Source organism: Dipodomys merriami, unplaced genomic scaffold (genome assembly GCF_024711535.1).
Source record: "Dipodomys merriami isolate MVZ:Mamm:240054 unplaced genomic scaffold, mDipMer1.0.p SCAF_31, whole genome shotgun sequence".
In the NCBI taxonomy this organism is placed as follows: domain Eukaryota; kingdom Metazoa; phylum Chordata; class Mammalia; order Rodentia; family Heteromyidae; genus Dipodomys; species Dipodomys merriami.
This window is the reverse complement of record NW_027204604.1, coordinates 10,678,106-10,698,603: the sequence shown is the minus strand read 5'-3', so window position 1 is coordinate 10,698,603 and position 20,498 is coordinate 10,678,106. Positions and strand designations below refer to the sequence as shown.

Sequence of the window (20,498 nt, the reverse complement as noted above, 5' to 3'; positions counted from 1 at the left end):
AACAAAGATTATTTTGTGTGTGTGTTGGGGCACTGTTTCTGGGGTTTGAACTCAGGGCCTGAGGTCCAGGCCTGACAACTGTTCTTGAGAGTGAAGACCCACCTCTGTATTTTTGTGGTGTTTCCCATACCCTAGCTCAGAGCTAGGACCTCAGGACACATCTGTCTCGCCAAATACCCCAGCTGTCACCAAAGTAATCTCATATTCCCTGGCTCACCTTGACCCCAAAGTGGCCTGGCCCCTCTCAGTCTCTTCCTCAGACTCAGTGACTGTCCCAGCTCTCCAGGTGCAGAGAGCGGGGTCCAATTCCACCCTGGTGGACAACAACAAAACTGGAGGATGGCCAGGTGCGCTGTGGAGCGGTTAGCTGGAGCTGGCCAGAACTGGGGAAGTTCAGGGGACTAAATACCAGAGCAGGTCAGGCTTGGGGAGGAAGGCTGCCCGGAGCCAGTGCCCACCAGCTGCCTGCCCGCACTTTGTCCTTAGCCTAGCTGTTTTCATCAGAAGTCCTTTGGGCCCGGGAGTTTCTCAATGGAGCTGGGCAGCGGGAATGCTCTGCAGGGGGGAGAGGGGGCTGGCCTGGGGGGGGGGGGGGAGGGGACATTCCAGGCATTCTTTACTTCCTCTGAGAGCACAGGCGGAGAAGCAGCCAGGCACCGGAGAAGGGAAAGGAGATTTCTTTGGAGGGAGACAAGAAAGGCTGCCTGGGCATCTTTAAGCAGCAAAGGACAGGGCTACAAGCAGATGGAGGGGGGTGAGAGAGAGGTGGGGGTGTAGATTATTTGTTAGACCATTTTCTGGGAGGACTATGGGACCTCCACCTGGGCTTTTCTACCCTAGTGCTTTTCAGGGTCAGGCCCTTATAGTCGGTGCAGGTGCACCCCAGCGTTTAAGGACTCCAGAGTTTTCTTTGTTTTGTTTTTATTGTCGTCTCTGTGTGTGTGTGTGTGTGTGTGTGTGTGTGTGTGTGTGTGTGTGTGTGTGTGTGTTTCTTGGGGCTCCAGCTTGCATGCTAAACAAGTATTCTGCGACTGAACTCTGCTACTCTGCCTCCAGCCTTTTTGTCCCATTTGGATTAAGCAGTTTCTCTGGATCTCACGGTGTGTTAAGAGGAGGCCCAAAGTCTTGTCTTCCCCACTCCCCTCCCCCTCTGCACCCCTGCCCCAAGAGAACAGAAGCTGTTTTTCAATCACCATTCTGCTTTTAATGGAACGGTTCTTTTCTGGTCTGTGGAGCAAAGGGACCTGAGAGCCATCTCCAGACAGTGTAAGTGAACGACGTGAGGGGCTGAGAGGACCCCCACCCCTGATGAGAGGGGATTATGTGTACATGAGGATGAGACACTGTAGAGGACTTCCAGAGCTTTCACATTATCGAGAACAATGAGACAGACAGACAGACAGACAGACAGACAGACAGACACACACACACACACACAACTGAGAACATTACAAAATAAATAAAATACATTCTAGGACCCTTCAAGCCCAGGGAAATAGACACATCCACAGTGTAGACTTGAGGAACAGCTTAGAGGCAGATATTGGAGAACGTGAGGTCGGGAGGAGTCTGGGCCCCTTGAGATGATGAAATCAAACAGCAGCCAAAGTCTTTTCAAGTCTTAGATCCATAGCAGCAACTCCAGGAGGCTCAGGCCAGGTTTGGAGGATGGAAAGAGGAGGCAGCCTCTGTGAGGTTGCTTCCTTTTACACCCAGAATTCCCCAGGCACCTGAGGGCTGCCATATCAATGCTGGGAACTGGGTGAAGACAGGGCTCCACTTTGGCAGAGAATGAGGAGGAAGGGGTGGGGCTTGGATGGCAATAAGCGTAACTCAGGCAGCATAGGCAGCAGGTACTAATGGCGTAAGCAACCTTTCTAGGTCTCTGTAGCCTTTCATTGGGCCAACCAGGACTCTGGCTAGGCCTTCCCCGGTGCCCCCTGCATCTCTACTCTTTCCCTGAATCCCCTTGCTGGCTCAGTAGGGCTGAAATCCTGAAGCCTTCCACACTTCATTTGCCTGCTCTCCTGTCCTGCCCTCCCCAGTTCAGGGAAGCCGGCCTGAGGCGCTGGCTCCCCAGGAACTCCAGCGAACCCTGGCTACTTTTGAGCTGGATGCTGGTCTTGGAGGCAGGGGAGAGAAGCTCTCTCCCTTCAGGGCAGAGCCAGTTGCATCTCAGAGCCTGCCCAGACCGGGCCACAGCTCGGTCCCCCTCAGCTGAGCTTTGAGCAGATCCCCAGTGCCTTCCGGTAAGCTGCGGTCACTTCCTGGCAGTCTGTGAGGGAAAAGCAGCTCTCCCCCAGAGGGTCCCGCCGCCAGCGCCTCAGGCAGCTGCCAGAGTCCTCGGGAAGGGGCTCCTCCAGTCCCAGGAGGTTGTCCACAGATACACAGCCCCGCAGAGGAGTCTCGGGAAGTCTCTCTGGCAAGTCCAGCTGGTCAAAGGACTCAGAGGACAAGATGCTGTCCTCACTCACGGCCCCCGATGGGCGGCTGGCCCGAGGTGGGGGGTGGGGGGAGGCCAGATGGTCCAGGGAGCCGAAGGTTGGGGGGGCCGTGAGCTCCAAGTTCGTGCGGGAGAACTTGCCGTTGAGTTTGAGAATACCCTTGGGGTGCAGAAGCAGCTCCGAGGCTTCGGGGGGCTTCTGTTCCACGGGGTCCCCACTCACAAACACATCACCTGCATCCAAGAGCTCACCGGACTCGCTGGGCTCCGGGGAGGAATAGTAGCCAGACTCGCGCTGGCGTGAGTTCTTGAGGATGCCCTTCTTGGGGAGGAGGGGGGCCGCCTGCCCTGGATTGTGGGAAACAACAGGGCCGAGTTCTTGAGGGGCCTCCCGTACCCCCTCGGAGGAGCAAGAGGAAGAGGTGGAGGTGCAGGGCTTCTTTTTGAGGATGCCTTTTGGCAGCTTGAGATTGTTCTTACTAGGGCGAGGAGGGGAGGCGTCCCCGGCGGGGTCCCCCTGCAGAGACTGGGCCATGGCGTTCTCCTTGCGGGACTTCTTGAGCGAATGCTGGCGCTCCAGGCTTGGCACGGCAGCTCCAGGGGCATGCTGCTTGAAGAAGCTGCAAACCCTGGCTCCGTTCTCCAGGAGGGGGCGAGAAGAACGGCGGAGCCAGTCAGCCATGGAGGCGCGGGCAGAGTCGCTGCCAGGGTGCCCACTTTCTCGCGGAGTTTCCTGCTCCCCCACACGGGTGGTGTAACCCCAGTTGACCCACCAATGGCTGGCCACATCCTCTAGTGTGGCCCGGCGGGTGGGGTTCACCATTAATAGCCACCGGATCAGGCCACAGGCATCTGGAAGATGAAAGGCAGGGGGCTTCAGTTTGGGCTGGGAGCATGGGTACCCCACGGTCCCTCTGCAACGAGATCGCCCTGAGACACTGCTCCCCCCTGGGTCACACAGGTGTGTTGGCTCTGTGGGCTCCATATAGGGCCCGGGTCAGCTTCCCAGGCTGACTTTCCTGGATTGACTGATTTTGCCTCTGTCCCATGACTCCTTCATGGACCCTCAATTTTACTCCTTTTCAGGAAAGGACTTATGGCTCTCCTATTCTTCTTCCTGCCTGTGATACACATGTGCAGACAAATGAACTCTAAGATGAGCTCAGAGGCAATAGGAAACGACACAACTGTAGCAAAGAGGACCTAAGTTAGACCAAAGGATGCACTCCCCAAGGCTTACCCAAGCATGACTATGAGGAAGGAAAGAAGGGACATGGCCTCCTTCCTTGGAGGTCCTAGGCCCTAGAGAGATGGCTGTGGAGGGCGTCTTAACCAAACACCTCCACACAGACACAAACCACACAACTATCACTCACCAGAGGGTTTGGGTGGCTCCCGGTAGGCTCCGTCACTGATCTGCCTCACTAGCGTCTTATGATCCTGCCCATCGAAGGGCATGGTGCCGTGTACCAGGATGTAAAGTAGGACACCCAGCGACCAGCTGTCCACCTGAGGGAGGAGGGAAGGATCAGCAAGGTTGCCCATGTGCCTCAGGCTGCAGCCTCATCTCCGACACCAGGGTAAAGGGTACAGCATGGAGAACTCAGGCCAGCACATCTGAGGACAACTAGGGTGGAGCAGAGGCCAGTGTTGGATAGTGGTGGTGACAGATGCCACTGCCCAAGGGTTAGGAGAATGAAAGGGTAAAAAACAAGAGGAGCCAGGAGACCTCAGTTCTTTTTTTTTTTTGGTCCGGTGGTGGGGCCTGAACTCTGGGCCTGGGCGCTGTCCCTCAGCTCTTCAGCTCAAGGCTAGTGCTCTACCACTTGAACCACAGCGTCACTTCCGGCTTTTTTATTTTTTCTGCTTATGTGGTCCTGAGGAATTGAACCCAGGGCCTCATGCATGCAAGGCAAGCGCTCTACCACTGAGCCACCTTCCCAGCCCCAGGAGACCTCAGTTCTAAGCCAGTTTTGTCACTCTTGCCTAGAGGCTTGACAAGGCCTTGCTTTTCTTCTTCTTTTTGAACTCAAGAGCCTGGATGCTGTGCCTGAGCTTCTTTTTACTCAAGGCTAGTGCTCTACCACTTGAGCCACACTACCACCTCTGGCTTTTTCTGACTAGTTTATTGGAGATAAAGAGTCTCATGGACTTTCCTGCCCAGGCTTGGCTTCAAACTGCAATCTTCAGGTCTCAGCCTCCTGAGTAGCTAGGAGGATGGGTGTGAGCCACTGGTGCGTGGCAAGTTATTGCTTTATGTTAGGGTTGTGTGTGTGTGTGTGTGTGTGTGTGTGTGTGTGTGTGTGTGTGTGTATGTGTGCTCTGAAACCAAGAAAGTGAGTAGAAAACTAGCTCCCATATTGCACAGGATGTAAAGTTAAAAGTTAGACTCTGGCAGGCGGGCAGAGAAGGGCGGCTTACCTCTGGGCCCATGTAGGGCTTCCCGTTGACGATCTCGGGGGAGGCGTAGAGAGGGCTCCCGCAGAACGTCTGGAGGAACTTGCCTTGGTGGTAGAGGTTCGAGAGACCAAAGTCAGCAATCTGCAGGATGGAGACAAACGCAGGATGCACATCACACGGGGGCCTAGGTTGTTCAGCAGCTCTTTGCTGGCCCTTCTGGAACTCCAGACACCATAGAAAGGGTCTCCTTGACTCCCAGTCCACAGCGGACATGGTTAACACAGCTCAGGCTCTGTGTCAGTGAGGGGTCCCTAGACCCCTTTGTTTATGCTCATGCTGTGGTCTCCACCAGGGATGCTCTTGCACATCCTCCTGATCATGCTTCTTGTGGCTTAAGATCCTGAATCTTTCCTAGGTCTCCCTGAGCTTTCTGAATTGGAGAACTTGAGAGGCTCCAACCCCATCTTCTCACTCAGCAGCAGCCCTCCCTGCCTAACATCAGTAAGAGGTAGAGGTCAGAGCCCTGTTGCTCCCACATCAGAGGGTCATGTGTGCTGAGGTCAGGGAGGAGCTGTTTATGAAACCCTGGCTCCTTTTTTTTTTTTTTATGGTTTTATTGTTCTCTTATCAAACAGTTGCCAGGTAAACCCATATGGCCTATGATGGGAGATAGGAAAGTACAGGCTTGTCTTGGCTATGTAGGCTCATTGCTTCTGACCTCCCAGCCTCCCTGGTCAGCATCAAAGAAACTCCACCTGCTCCGGGAAATGTCTGGGTAAGGGGCATAGACTAAGAACCGGGCACCTCGGTGTATCTCAGGGCAGAGGGCAGGAACCACTGAGGAGACTTTATCGTGTGTCAGGAAGATTCTGCAGAGGGTCATACGCTGAGTCAACCTCCCTGCTGTCTGCCAGGCCAGCCCTGCCTCAGCTGCCTGGTGCTGTCTCCCTGTTCCAACCCTGGGATCTGATGTTATGCCATCTGCATGAACGGCTCCTAACTGCACTAAATCTAATTATTTCAGCCTGACAAGCGGCAGCTACAGAGAATGAGAAGTGGTATCAGGGTACTTGGCTGGTAGGGAAAGGTGCCCAGGGGCCTGAACAGAGGCGTGTGCACACACACGCACACTGGGAGGAGAACTCAGGCCAGTCCGAAGGTTATAAGTGAACACTGACCCTAGATTTAGATTCCTTATTAGCTTCCTGACAGGAAAAGAGCACTGGTCTTAGAGGTAAAGACATTGATTGAGGTGACTTTGTGTCTGTCACCCCTCTCATCTTGAGGCCATAAAGGAAGTGTTGGAATGGACAATGACCCAGGTCCCTGTGAAAACCAGTAACGGAAGTCTGAGCTTTGCTAACTCCTTCAGGGACCCACTAAGTACTTAGAAGTACCTGGCTGGAGACTGTGTAAAAAAGTTAGAAAGTATGACAGGGGAAGGTTCTAGAAAGTAAAAATGTGGCTCACCTTGATGTTTCCATTGGCATCTAAGAGGATGTTCTCCAGCTTGAGATCACGGTGGACAATCCCATTCTGAAAGAAGGAGGTATTCAAGTGAATGGAACACACACACACACACACACACACACACACACACACACACACACCACACACACACACCACACACACACACACACACACACACTCACACAGATATAAAAAAGCCTAGCTTCTTCCATCCCTGGCTGAGCGATTCAAAACCAGACATGCCAACATTTCCTGACTTGAGAATCTAGAAGTCATTCTGTCTTTCTGTGCGATGTTGGACAAGTCATGGCCTCTCTGGGTACCAAACCAACCCCCCCCCCAAGTCTCAGGGACTACCCGCTCAGAACTTGGTGGGGGCAGCGGGGAGAGAGTGCTTACCTGGTGACAGTAGTATACAGCGGAGACGATCTGCCGGAAGAAATGCCGGGCGTCGCGCTCACTCAGACGCTGCCGCTCGCTGATATAGTCATACAGGTCTCCCCGGCTGGCATATTCCATGACAATCACGATCTTGCTACTGTTCTCAAACACTAGATAGAACAAGGCAGGACAGTGAGGACCTCCCAGAATGCACTGCTCCCACTGGAGGCCACACCACATACTTGTTCCCGCCCCCACCAGAGAGGGACTCTCTCCAGAAATGTCTACTAATGGGGAGCATGGTGGTGAGAAGGGGCTTGAAACACTCAGCATCTACAGGAGCAACAAACATAGATCAAGGGCAGTGGCCAAGTACAGGCTTTAGAGGACTCTAAAAAGTACCCTGCAAACTCCCAAGCAGCTATGGCTGATGGGAATGAAAGGTCAGGCCCCTAGATGCAGAACTCAAGACTATTTCACAATCTGTTTTGAAATCTTGGTCAAATCTCTTTCAGATATATCAGTAAGACTCTGCAGGCTTATTAGATAATCAGAACTCAAGACTGTTTCAAAATCTATTTGAAATCTTGGTCAAAACTCTTTCAGATATATCAGTAAGACTCTAGGTTTATTGGATAAACTTGGACAAGTTCTTCAACCACTATGCAGTATCCTTATTTGAGAAGTAAGAGAATCACAACAACCTCACAGGGCTGGAGTGAGGAACAGGTTAAAAGTCTATGATAGCTCTGGGTTTGTCTGAGCAAGCTGGCATAGTGTCTGACATATAAAGAAGCACTTGATGTTGAACACCAGAGGCTCACGCCTGCAATCTCAGGAGGCTGAGATCTGGTATGATTCAAAGCCAGCTGAGGCAGGAAGATCCATGAGATTCATCTACTAACCAGCAAAAAGTTAGAAGTGAAACGTTGGCTCAAGTAGTATAGCACTAGCCTTGAGTAAAAAGCTAAGGGATGGGGCCCAGGCTCTAAGTTCAAGCCTTTGTACTAGCACTAGCACCACCACCACCACTACCACCACCACCACTACCAACAACAACAACAACAAAAAACCCTCCCAATAACAAAACACTTAAAAAGAAATGGACCCTACTGTTTATTATCAGTATCTTCATGAATAAATTTGAAAAATAATGAAAATAACACTGTCTCTCCTGAGGATCAGAAGAGGGTTAAAAGCCTACACAAGTGGACTGTGAATGCTGTGGTACGGAGGAGAGCAGAGATGTCCATCACTGCCATTGTCTTTGATATCCCATCCAAAGTACATGGGCTAAGGCCCCATGTATATGGCCTCACACACAGAAGCCATTAATAAATAGGTGGTATTAGCCGACTGGCTGGTTTTCTGGCAGCCAGCCCAGCCCAGCTGGTCCATCTTCACATGTAGGAGGGGCTTTCTCACTGCGCCTCAGCCCCTAACCTGGTTCCAGATCTCTAGAAAGGCAGCCAGCGGCTGGTTTGCCCAACTGGCCCTTCAGCTCCATGTGTGTTGGAACACGCATGTCCATGACATTGCGTCTTTGTGTCAAACGGGTCCTATGAGTTTGTCTGGTTTGTCTAGCTCCAGTGCTATCGCTGTATGGCCTCTGAGGAGGAGCCTCTCCTAACACAAGTCCTGGCTCAAGACACTCAAAGGCAAGTTCAGAAGGAAAGTACTTTTTTTTTTTTAGGGGAAACACGGAAGCCCTGGCACTGGGGGTACCCGACCCAGACTCTACATCTGTGCGGGTGTGCAACTTTTATATACCACAAAAATGGGAATCAACAGCCAGCCAAGGTGCATTCTGGGGAGCAACTAGGGTTGAAGTCAGTTCCCAGAATTGGAATCTTCCTTCCCAACTCACAATTGCCTAAAGTAGGGATGTGATCCCAAGGGTTAGACTCAGTTCTTAGACCCAGGTGGACATACAGGTGTGAGGAAAATGTATATATATGCATGTGTACACACACACACACATACACACACACACACACACACACACACACACACACACACACACACACACACACACAACCAAATCACAAGCTTGGCTTAACCAATATATCGCTATCTGCCCACTCTTCCCTGAAGGAAGCTCGCAGACTACAATTAGCCTTCTCAGCCACTTCAGGCTTAAGCCATGGGGCCCACGTCTTAGCTCTGCCCTTTATCTTCCTATAGACTCAAGAGTGCCTGTTTTGTTTTGTTTTTCCCACCAGGAATCTCCAGACAGAGGACAAAGCCACGGACTCCCTTCTCTCCCTCCTACTGCTACTGCGAACCCTGGTTTCCCATCTAACTGATATTACGTAAAGGCTGGAAGCAGACAGGTGCGTGTGGGAGGCTCTCCCCCTTTCCCTCTCTTGCCCACTTTGTTGTCTGGGTCGCAGGGAGGAGGGCAGCTGGCAGGGAAAAGTCAGTACTGATGTCAGAGGAATGGAGGCTGAGAAAGACAGGGAAAGTAGGAGACAGCCTGTGGCAGGACTGATTCAGGGCACAGAGCAGACCTGGGAGGCCTGGCTTGAGAGGCACCACATTCCTGAGACAGGTGCGCGTCTACCTATGATTCAGCCTCCCCAGGGTTGCCAAAGATCTCACTGGCTGGGGACATGGACTTAAGCAGGGAAAACCTAACAGAAATAATAATAACAACAACAATAAAAAGCCTGCAGTTGGGGGGGGAGGGAGGTGTAGCTCAGTGGTAGAGCAACTGAGTAGTATGCACGAGGCCCAGGGTTTGATTCCAGCACTGTCTGTAATTGAGTGTGAGCAGAACACTCAGTGACTTTATCCAGTTTGAACTTAGCCTGTTTCCTTTTTATTATTCTGTGTTGTTGGTTCTGACTCTTTTACACACACACACACACACACACACACACACACACACACACACACACACACACACACGTGTATACAGACACACAGCTCCGAGATGCTCTGCCACTGTACCTTCATGGATGGCAATGATGTGGGGGTGGTTGAGTGACGACATGATCTCAATCTCTCGCCGTATATGCAGTAAATCTTGCTCATCCTTAATTTTGTCTTTCCTGATTGACTTGATGGCCACCTGGGAGGAGACAATGCAGGAGATTGAGGAGAAAGGTCTTCAGTGGCAGCGTCCTGAAGAGGCTGCCAGGACTGCCCTGAGGCTTTGCCTGTGACTGCTATACAGACCCAAGAATACCTTCAGAAGTTATCCCACTCTTCAACAGGGTAGGTAGCAGAGAGGCTTTTAGAAAAGGTTCTCAGTGGGGGGTGGGGAGTCGGGTGGGGCTGCTGCAGCCCAGCCACCAATAGCCTTCTGATTCAGAGTCTACAGATGACTGAGGACGGTAACAATCTATATCAGTAAAGCGGATTCCTTAAGATTTACAAAGCAAATCTCCTATAGTGTGCCTGAGGGGCCTGTTCTGTTCACCACTGGAATCTTGATTGCAGGTAGTGCCTGGCACAGAGTGGACAGGCATTAATTAGTAACTGGTCTTTACAACAACCCTGAGAAGTAAGCACAGAAGTGGCATCGCCATCTTCATTTATAGATGAGAAAAACAGGACCCTAAGAGACCCAGTGCTCTGCTCACAGCTTCAGTCATTCACTGCCACAAGCTGGCCATCTGATTCCGAGCTCATTCTTTGTTCTGCCCCAGTACTATAAATTACATTGCGACAGATTAAACAAGCTAAATGTCCATCACTAGATGGATGGATGAAGTACGGTATACTCATACAATGAATTATTATTTGATCATGAAAAGGAATGAAATCCTGACACCTGTTATAATATGACTGAACTTTAAGAATACTCTGCTCAGTGAAATAAGCCAAGTCACAAGAGGTCAGTGTGTGATCCACTTTTATGAGGTACCTATGACAGGCAAATAAATATAGAAACAGAAAGTAAACAGAGGTTGCCAGGCCACAAAGTCCGAGAGTGGAATGGAATGTTATTATTTAATGGGTACAAAAACTTCTGTTTGGGATGACAAAAAAAAATTAGAAATAGACATCAGTGATGACTTACAGTATTGTGGATGTACTTAATTGTAGATGTACTGAATTATCCACGTAAGTTTGGGCACCGGTGGCTCACAGCTGTAATTCTAGCTACTCAGGAGGCTGAGATCTGAGATCACAGTTTGAAGCCAGCCAGGAGACTCTTATCTCCAATTAACCACCAAAAATCCAGAAGCAGAGCTGTGGCTTCAGTGGCAAAGTACTACCTTTGCACAAAAGAGCTGAAGGACAGTGCCCAGGCCCTGTGTTCAAGCTCAGTACTGGCACACACATACAGACAAAGGTAAATTTTATGTATTTTTTTTCTCCTTTAAAAAAATTTTATGTATTTTTTATTACAATTAAAAAATCACCAAGAAATGAAGAAAACAAAAACTATGGATCTGCAGTGTGTAGTTCAGGTGAGAAATGTCCCTTGCCTAGCAACAAGCAAACAAACAACAAGACAGTTACGTAGTCCTCTCAGGCTGCTATCTTCATCTTCAGCAAGGTGAAAATACCATATAAGGGCAACACCCCTCCCCACACTGGCTGGTGTCAGTGGTGGGTTCAGGAAGTAGGGAGGGAAGGAGGAGGAAATGGAGAAGGAACTCAAAGCCCAGCTTTTAGAGACTGAGGAGCCTGCCTGGGTCTGTCTCTGCTCCTGGACAAGGCACAGGCCACAGTGACTAAAGAGAAGACAGGGCTGGAAGCGATTGAGTAGGGGTGTAGAGGGTAGGGGTGGGGTGGGAGAGCCCATGAGTGGGCCCCACCCCTGAGTCTCAGTTTTCTTTTCTTGTAAGTAAATAAGTTGAATAGAGTTGTCGGAGGGGTTTTCCTGATGGAGGGGTTTTCCTGATCAGATTCTATGCCGTGAGCTGTACAAATGCCACAGGGCCCTCAGTGGCTGAGGACCTGCTGGGGGGCGGGGGGGGGGGGTGGGGGACAGGGCAGGGTGGGCGGGGCATCCCATTCTGGTCAGTTCCTGGCAAGTCCTGTCCAAGGACTGGCATGGTAAACACAAAGACTTCCTCTTCACAGAACACAGGCAAGTGATGAGAAATCTGAGGGCACAGGCTGAGGTAAACAGCGCCTCACTCCATTTCTCAGTGGGCTGGCCTCCCTCAAGATTCAAAAGGAGCCGGAGGAGGGGGAGGGGGAGGGGGAGGGGGAGGGGGAGGGGGGAGGAAGGGGAGGAGGAGGGGGGGGAGGAGGAGGAGGAGGAGGAGGAGGAGGAGGAGGAGGAGGAAGCCCCTGCTCCAGGGGAGGGGCCTCTAATCTACCCTTTCACAGGCTCTGAAAGCAGACAATGGCTTCCGGCTTGGCTCACAGGGACAGCAGGCCTATGTCCCCCTGGTAGGACAAGAATGTGGAATGGCCCTAATCCTGTAGAGGAGCTGCTCACAATGCCTTGGGCACGGTCACCCAGGCAACGGGCCAGCGATGAGGTGCCCTCTACCCTGTTCCCCCCCTGAAGCTGCGGCAGCTGAAAGAGGGCAGGCCCCCACTCCAGCCATCCCAGAGCAGAACAGGAAGGACAATGGCGGGTGGGAGGCAGGGTCACCATGGAGTCTCCTCCCAGAGATGCTAGAGAGGCCCAAGCTGCAGCTGCAGGGCCTGTGGCTGGCTGGCCTGTTCCTACCCACCCATCTTTCCCCCACACTTGTTGAGCACAATAAAAATCCCTGGGTCTGAAGCCAGGGGTAGGAGTTAAAGGCTGTGAATTCTCCTCCAATCAGGAGGCACCATTCTCTTCTGGATGCAACCCAGAGTATCATTCCCACACTGTTCTTTCTCCACACCCCTTTTCTCTCCTGGAAGGGAGGACTAAATGAGCTAGTTCTTTTCTGTCTTTGTTTCTAAAATCAATGGGTAACATGCTGTGAATTGTTCAGATACAAAGGGCCATAACAAGTGTATGAGCAGACAGTAAAAAGCAATCATACAGAAACATGCATCACTCTTTAGACAAGGAAAAATACTTGAGAGTTTACGATGCACACATATGCAGAGACTAGGCCCATCTTAGATGTGTAGTTAGGTCCACACAAGCAAATAGGATAGTGAAATTATCATAGGCTTAGGGACAGAGTTCTAAAGACATGAAGGCCTACATGACAAATTCCAAAAAGAATTTTGGGGTGCCAGGAAGAATGTTATGTTGCTAGAAGGTACACAGTGAATCCTGAGATCCATATCTTTCAATCTTAAAAGCCTATAATTTGTGTGTATATGTGTGTGTGTGGTGTTGAGGATCAAACCCAGGGCCTCACACAGGCTAGGCCAAGGGTGCTTTATACATACCCCACTGCCCTGGAAGTCAGAAGTGTTCATCCCTGATGAGTAGTTCATCTACCTGCAAGTTGAGCCTTCCTACTCAGAAGTGGGGGTAAAGGAGCCCAGTTGTTAACAAGAGGACCCAGGAAATCACTGTTTGGCTAGTTCACTTACTTCCTTTCTCAATAAGAAAGCAAGATCTATCACCAGACCTCCATAGATTAAGCAGGTAACAGACAAAAAGGTATACTACCTCCCTGATGGGGCTGGGCTACCAGTTCCAGCCTTTCCTGGGCTGAAGCACAGGCTTCTCCCTAGCTTTGATAAAGTAGAGTCAGCACCACCACAGACCCAGACACAGCTCAGCAGACAGGAAGCATTAACAACTGTTTACTAGCAAACACATACCACAAATAAATATTTATTGCTTTGTTCTGAGGTGGATCTTTGGTTAATGGAACCTCTGCACAGATAAAATTTTCTCCCCTTCTTCCCAGGCCTGGGTGGAGTCCATCTTTGTTACAAGAACTAATTTTTACAGACCTTTGTTCTCATCTGCAAAGTAGTTAGCAATTATGCTCTAGAATAACATTAAGCTGACTAAGCCAGATGCTGGTGGCTCACGCCTGTAATCATAGTTACTCAGGAGGTTGAGATCTGAGGATTGTGGTTCAAGGCCGGCCCAGGCAGGAAAGTCTGTGAAACTTTTTTCTTTTTTTTTTTGGTCTGTTGTGAGGCTTGAACTCTGGGCTTGGGCGCTGTCCCTGCGCTCTTCAGCTCAAGGCGAGTGCTCTACTGCTTGAGCCACAGCGCGACTTCTGGTTTTCTAGTGGTTTATTGGAGATAAGAGTCTCACAGACTTTCCTGCCCGGGCTGGCTTTGAACCGCGGGAGTGGAGTTGTGGCTCAAAGTGGGAGAACACTAGCTTTGAGCAAGAGAGCTCAGGGACAGCACCTAGGTCTTGAGTTTAAGCCCCAGGACTGACAAAAATAAGCTGACTGAGAAACCAAAGAAGGAACCAACTACTATCCAGGTCACTCAGAGGCCACACACCCAAACTATAGTTCTGGTTTGTCCTGATATAATTGGTAATATTACCCTTCCTAGTCTCCAAATCACCCAAGCTTATGCAGTAGTTTATATAGCCTCCACTCTCAGATTGGAGGAGGAAGAACAGTCAGTTGGTGAAAATATGAATATGAGCACCTGGCCAGTGGACTGGGCCACCAGATCTTAGGAATGATCTAATTTTTATTTGCTCCTATCAGCTTGTATAAGTCAAGGCAGTCACTTGAAGAATGATCTGCTCAAGGGAGCTAGCTAGTTTTAATCAGAATCATCTAAAGAATCAACATACATTCTCCAAACAATCTACCAAATGGCTACATGTGCCAAAACTTACTATGTGTTTGACACTGTGCTAGGGATCGGGGATTCAGACAAATACTGGAAGTTGCTGTGTGCTGGTGTAGTCCGGTGGGAGCGCTGGCAGTCAAATCCATTCCATTCTGCCGTGATGAAGTGGCAGCTGAGGCCTATGCCTGCCAGAGGCCTCCAGGAGCACTGGAGGAACCAGGGAACTACCTTGGGAGAAAAGGATAAAGGAGCTTTGCCAAGCCAAGGGAGGTGGGCTAGGGAGGGGCAGCCAGAGCATTCAGGGAAGAAAAAAATCCACCTGTCAGGGTGATCTCTAGCTTTTTTAAGCTGAGCTTCTTAGGAAATGGGCTACCTGCTGCTATGCTAGCCAAGGATTGCTGCAAGGCTTTCTATGGGGGACTAATTTCTGCCAGACAGTATTTTGGCTGCTACTATCGCAGTGATTTTCTTGTCTCTGGATCCCTACAAGCTGAAAAGGCAGCTGGGCTAAGCTCCGGATTCCATTTTGCAAACAGTGAACAATGATGTCCAGACAGGAACAATGACTTTTCCAAGGCTCCTCAATGCATCAAGAGACAGAATTAGGATCTGAGACCAGAAGGGTGTGGCCTGAAGAAGCTACCATCTCAGAACACAAAAGTTCCTTGGAGGTGTCCAGCCCTGCCTCCCATCCCTGGAGCAGGGAGTGCCCAGGGATGATTGCCCCAGGCCACCCCATCCCACTTACAGATATACAAACATGCTGGGCTCCTTTGCCAACACACTGGGGAGATAGTGCGGGGGCTCCATTGGTAAACACCACCTCCATCCTAGAACTCTGACCAGGAAAGATCTACATTCAGAAAAGGGTGGTAGAAAAGTCATAGGAAAAGAGGAGGAGGAAGAGGAAGAAGAAGAAGATGATGATGATAATGATGATGACAAAGACAACCTAGACATGCTGCTTATAGGTGCTAGGAGAGGGTACACACTTGGTGTCTCCAGTCACAGCTATCACCCTGAGTTGGAGCCAAGATCCTTGACTCTTCTCTGGCCTTTCACGTAGCAGCCGCTGTCTGGGAGGCAGGCAAGGAGCTGGAGGATGACCCACTTAGATATAATGGAGGGAAGGCTGAGCTCAGCTGGACAGGATTGAATAGATTAGGGATGGGCCTGCGAGTTGCTTACCACCCCACTAAGAAACCAGCCAGGTAAGAAAGAGCCAGAGAACCAGATAGGGAGCAGGAATGGGCTGTGAGAGGGAACCTGACTACCTCCCCAAAGTTCTCCCCTATGCAACCCCCTTCTTGTCACTGTCCAGGCTACTAGGCCCAGTTGCTGGGCCAAGAGCTTCCCTGCCTAGCCCTCCTGTGTGGTTTGGCTGGAGCCCAAGGACAAGAGTCGCCTGCAGCCTCCCTCCCTGCTGCTGCTGAGCAGGCAGGTGCAGGCGGAGCTGGGAGGGCAGCTTCTGCCCAACACGCCTTTGGCAGCTGGCCAGCAGGAGCCCTTCTCTGAAGTCAGTCAGGGGAGAAGCCAGGCTTTGAACCAAGCAGACCCCACAGTGGCTTGTCTCAAGGAAAGTTAAGTACAATCCATAGTCCTTCTTGGGACCCAGGACACAGGACAGGAGATCGCAGCAAAGGGATGGTAAGACTTGGCCAAACCCACACTTGTTCAGACAATAACACTGTGTGTGTCAGATGCTATGCTGTGCAAATCACATCTATTCTCTTATTTAATCTCACTTAACAGGCAAGGAAACTGAGATGCACAGAGGTGGTGGAAACCACGACTCTGCATGACTTTTGCAGTCATGGCTCTGAGCAAGGCAGCCTCCTGGACAGAGCTTGAAAGCTGGGGATGTAATAGAGTCCTTTCATCCAGGAATCCCCAATGCAGTCAAGTTGGTGGGGGTGGGGTGGCCCCTAGTGACTTTTCCCACCCCCAGCACTGCCTGGAGCACTGGGAAAGGCTGGCAGCTGTGATGCTGGCATGACAGAGCACACTGATGCAAGCCCGGGCTCCTCTCAAAGCCAATTTCCAGACCAAGACTCAGCACTTGGTCATCCAGAGCCTGGGTGGACAGTCTAGGGCTTCTGCTTTAGGCCTGCTACTAACCAGCCAGAGGGCAAGTCACTTCTCACTGAGTCTCAGTTCCCCTAGCTGGCAATGCAGGAAGTAGACGAGCGCAGTCGTGTTCAAGTTCACTTGGCAATCCAATATATGAAAGAGTCAGAAGAATCTCTACCTCACAGCGCTACTCGTCTGGACTTCCACACAGATCAGGCCAAAGGCTTTAGTGGGTTCAGTCATTCTAGAGCTCCCCAGCATGTGTTTTTCTCTTTAGGGGGAGGGGTGGTCAAGAGAGCAGGGAGAATCACAGGAGGAAATGTCATTTGGATACCAGGAATGTGTTCAAGAGCCAGAGCAAATGTTTATTTTTCCTCTGATGCCCTCCTGGAGCAGCCATTAAACCACCTACCTGCCCCTCCCTCCAGACAAGACCATCTGGCCCCTCTAAACCCATCTAGGCAGGTTGGGAGTAGAAAAGGTACTGGAAAGGTGGAAAGAGATTGGAGATAGAAGTCACCCAGTAGGTATTCCTGGGTATGGAGCCTCTGTCATCCATTGTCATCCATTTGAGGGAAGGTCTGTGGTAGACCCTGTGCCCCTCTCACTGATGTATCTTGAGGTATCAGATCTCTCTCTCTTCAGGGAGGACAGTCCAGATGCAGGGGTGGATGGGTGGGGATGACAGTAATGCTCCAGAATTAAGAAATCATTAGCACAGTGCAATCCTGCTCTCCAAGACCCTGCGCAAGTTCCCAGCAGAAGTACTGGGTGGTCTATGGATCTGGAAGGTTCAGAGCAGGTCCTACTCCTAAGTGATCTTGGCTCCCTACACACAGGAAGAGGCAGGAAGGAAGCCGTAGAGTTTTTATTTTTTTTTTCTAAATTCTCTGTCCAATGTAATAAGAGCTACAATCCCTGTCTAAAGTCACTGAGGTTTGAAAACTGAAAGCTGATTTATCGTACTTTGAAATCAAATAACCCCCTTACACTCTCTCTCTCTCTCTCTCTCTCTCTCTCTCTCTCTCTCACACACACACACACACACACACACACTTCACAGTAACTTCAGCCAACAGCCTGATGGAATCTCTGAACTTTGATCTTAGTTTCTCAGTTTAAGCCACCCTGGTCTCCACAGTCCAGTCTTCCTCCCCAATGAGAGGCCCGGGCACAAGCCAAGAGCAACTGTTTTCCAGTTAAGTCCCTGATAAAGCCTCGGCCCAGTAGTCTCAAGTCTGGAGCCTTACCGGGCCCTTGCACTTCATAGAAAGAAAAGGAAAGCCAGGAAGTACCTAATTGCCCAATAGCTGTAACCTGGCAGCAGGCAACTGGGGACTGTGCCAGGCGTTAGCAGGAAAAACATACTCGGTCCTATTGATGGGGCCATAATCCACCCCTTTCTCCAACATCTACTTGCCTTTACCAATGAAATGACTTATTGAATTTCAAACTAACTACTGGCTGTAAAAGCAAACAGTTTGGAGAAGGAAGCTTTGCAATTGCCAACAGGGCAAACCATAGCCGTACGTGTGTGCATGCATGCACACACACACCTACCTCACAAACAGCACACACACACAACACCCCTACCTTACAACCAGTAACTCAACTCGATTTGGCAAAACATAATCCCTATACCACCTGCTCTAAAAGGCTTGTTTAAAATGTGAATTATAGGCCTTCAAAATAAATTCCCCTAGTGTGGAACCACAGGAGTCGGCTCCTCAGCTAATTCCTATATACACTAGACTCAAGTTTGAGAACCACTGTTAACCATTGTCAGCAAACTTTTGGAAAACTTGCCATCTTTTAGGGCTGGCCTTTTCAGACATAGATAAAGTTCTCACAGCAAATTCCATATCAAGACCAATTTAAGTTCACATTTGTATCTTACAGTCTTCCTAGCAGCTTTGTGAGGCAGGTTGTGTTTTCTCCGTTTTTGCAGAAGAGGAAACAGAAAACAGAAACAAAGGAATTTTCTCAATGTTACAGATTACTATGACTAATACATACACACTAAGCCAACAGGGTAAGCTCCTGAAAAGGTCCTGGAACCTAAAGTTTTCTTGAGTCCAATAGACCTAGCACCACAGACTTTTTTTTTCCTTTTCCTTCCTTTCTTCCTTCTGTCCTCTTCCTTCCTTCCTTCCTTCCTTTCTTCCTTCCTTCCTTCCCTCCTTCCTTCCTTCCTTCCTTTTTCTTTTTTGCCAGTGCCTAGGCACTGTCCCTGGGCCTCTCTGCGCTCAAGGCTAGCATTCTACCATGAGCTACAGTATCACTTCCGGCTTTTTCTGTTTATGTGGTACTAAGGAATCAAACTCAGGGGTTCATGCATGCTAGGCAAGCACTCTACCAATAAGCCACATTCCCAGCCACAGACTGGTTTTACATTTCCCCAAATCAGGCACAGCATAGTGAAATTGTGACTCAACTCAGTGCTGGCAAGGACCTCAGTGTCAAACCCACCCTAGTGGAGATGCCTACATCTCCATAGTGTGCTGGACCACCAGAGAGTAAGGAGTTGAAAATCTCCACACCTCACCTATCTGTTCAGCCACATATCAGATCTCTGCTAAGACCGGGTGCCCTCATCCTCTTCCCATCCATCCATCCATCCATCCATCCATCCATCTGTTCAACCCATGCATCCGATCAACCCCCTTAAGATCAGGAGCCTTCTCTGTTCATTCTCCCCACCCACCCATCCACCCATCCATCCAGCACCTACATTTGACCAAATCCCTCTTCCCACCCTAGCTAAAACCAGATGCCTTCTCTGGCTTCTCCCCATCCATCCATCCATCCATCCATCCATCCATCCATCCATCCGCTCAACTTTTTTTTTTTTTGTCAGTCGTGGGGCCTGAACTCCAGGCCTGGGCACTGTCCCTTAGCTCTTCAGCTCAAGGCTAGCGCTCTACCACTTGAGCCACAGCGCCACTTCCAGCCTTTTCTGCTTATGTGGTGCTGAGGAATCGAACCCAGGGCCTCATGCATGCAAGGCAAGCGCTCTACCACGGAGCCATCTTCCCAGCCCCCCGCTCAACATTTTTATCAAAACCATTGCTAAGACCAGGCGCCTTCTCTGTCCTCTCTGCGTCCATCCAAGTAACGTCCATCTACTTACGTCTGTTCCCAAGCAAACTTGAACCTCAGCCCCATCTTCTCTAAGGGCTGGGGTAGCTGGGCTCTCAGGCCTCGGAACACCGTCCCCTCAATCACAGACCCCCCCCATTCCTCCCCTCAACGGTGGACCCCGCCTTCCACCCCCACGACCCCGGCGGCGCCCGCGCCGGCGCCCGGCCCGCCCGCCCCCCGCCGACGGCCGAGCACTCACCAGGCGCCCCGAGCCCTCGCGCGCCTTCTTCACCTTGCCGTAGGCGCCCTTGCCCAGGGTCTCCAGGAACTCGTAGCGGTGCCGCAGGTTGTGCTTGTGGTGGTGCCGCTTCACCGCCTGCTTCTTCATCAGGGGCTTGGGCGACTTGAGGAGCCCCTCCGCCAGCGGCCGGCCGGGCTCGGCGGCCAGGGGGACGCCGGCGGCCGCGGGAGCCGGGCCCGGGCGCCGGGAGAACACCAACGACTCCATGGCCGGGAAGAGATGAGAGAGGGCAGAGCGGGGTCTGTGGGCTGCACGGGGAGAGCTGGAGCCCGCCGAGCCCGCCGAGCCCGCGACACACGCCCCGCGCCCGGGCTGGAAAGTCTCATCCGCACCGGAGCGCGCAGAGAAGTGCAGCATCCCGGTTGTTATAAACGCTCAGAGCCGGATTTCCCTGGACACGCCCCCAAGACGCCCATTGGTTGGCTCGCCGGCTGCGCCGGACCAGAGTCGCCCTCATTGGTTCATCCGAGCCTCGGTCCCGCCTCCTCCTCTGGCCTAGCCGGGAAAGGTGTGAGAGGAGCCCCGCCCACCTAGGCCCCCCGAGTGGAGGTGGCTGGGGGCGAGCGGGGGTGGGGGTGGGGGCGGAGAATGGGCATTGGAGGGCACGGAGGGTGGGGAGTGGGGAGGGAGGCGGGAGGAGTGGGGTTGGTTCTACTCCAGCTTTGAGGCTCTCCGAACCTCTCTTGCCTCCGAGTGGCTGGCGCTTAGAACCACCTGTCT

General features: G+C 51.2%; 1 protein-coding gene across 2 annotated transcripts; it reads right to left on the bottom strand.

Annotated features, from left to right (window-relative positions):
* Positions 1 to 1,444: 1,444 nt before the first annotated feature.
* Positions 1,445 to 20,104, bottom strand: Nuak2 (NUAK family kinase 2). Of its 2 annotated transcripts, none has more exons than XM_070041693.1 (7): positions 19,737 to 20,104; positions 9,647 to 9,767; positions 6,713 to 6,864; positions 6,314 to 6,379; positions 4,865 to 4,984; positions 3,820 to 3,952; positions 1,445 to 3,295 (listed from the first exon to the last, which is right to left on the bottom strand). In XM_070041693.1, the coding sequence occupies exons 1-7, from the start codon at positions 19,983 to 19,985 to the stop codon at positions 2,214 to 2,216; spliced, it is 1,923 nt and encodes a 640-aa protein (XP_069897794.1). In that variant the 5' UTR covers positions 19,986 to 20,104; the 3' UTR covers positions 1,445 to 2,213. The 2 variants fall into 2 exon arrangements, with proteins under 2 accessions (XP_069897794.1, XP_069897795.1); XM_070041694.1 differs by lacking the exon at positions 19,737 to 20,104 and adding an exon at positions 14,373 to 14,587.
* Between the last annotated feature and the right edge of the window lie 394 nt (positions 20,105 to 20,498).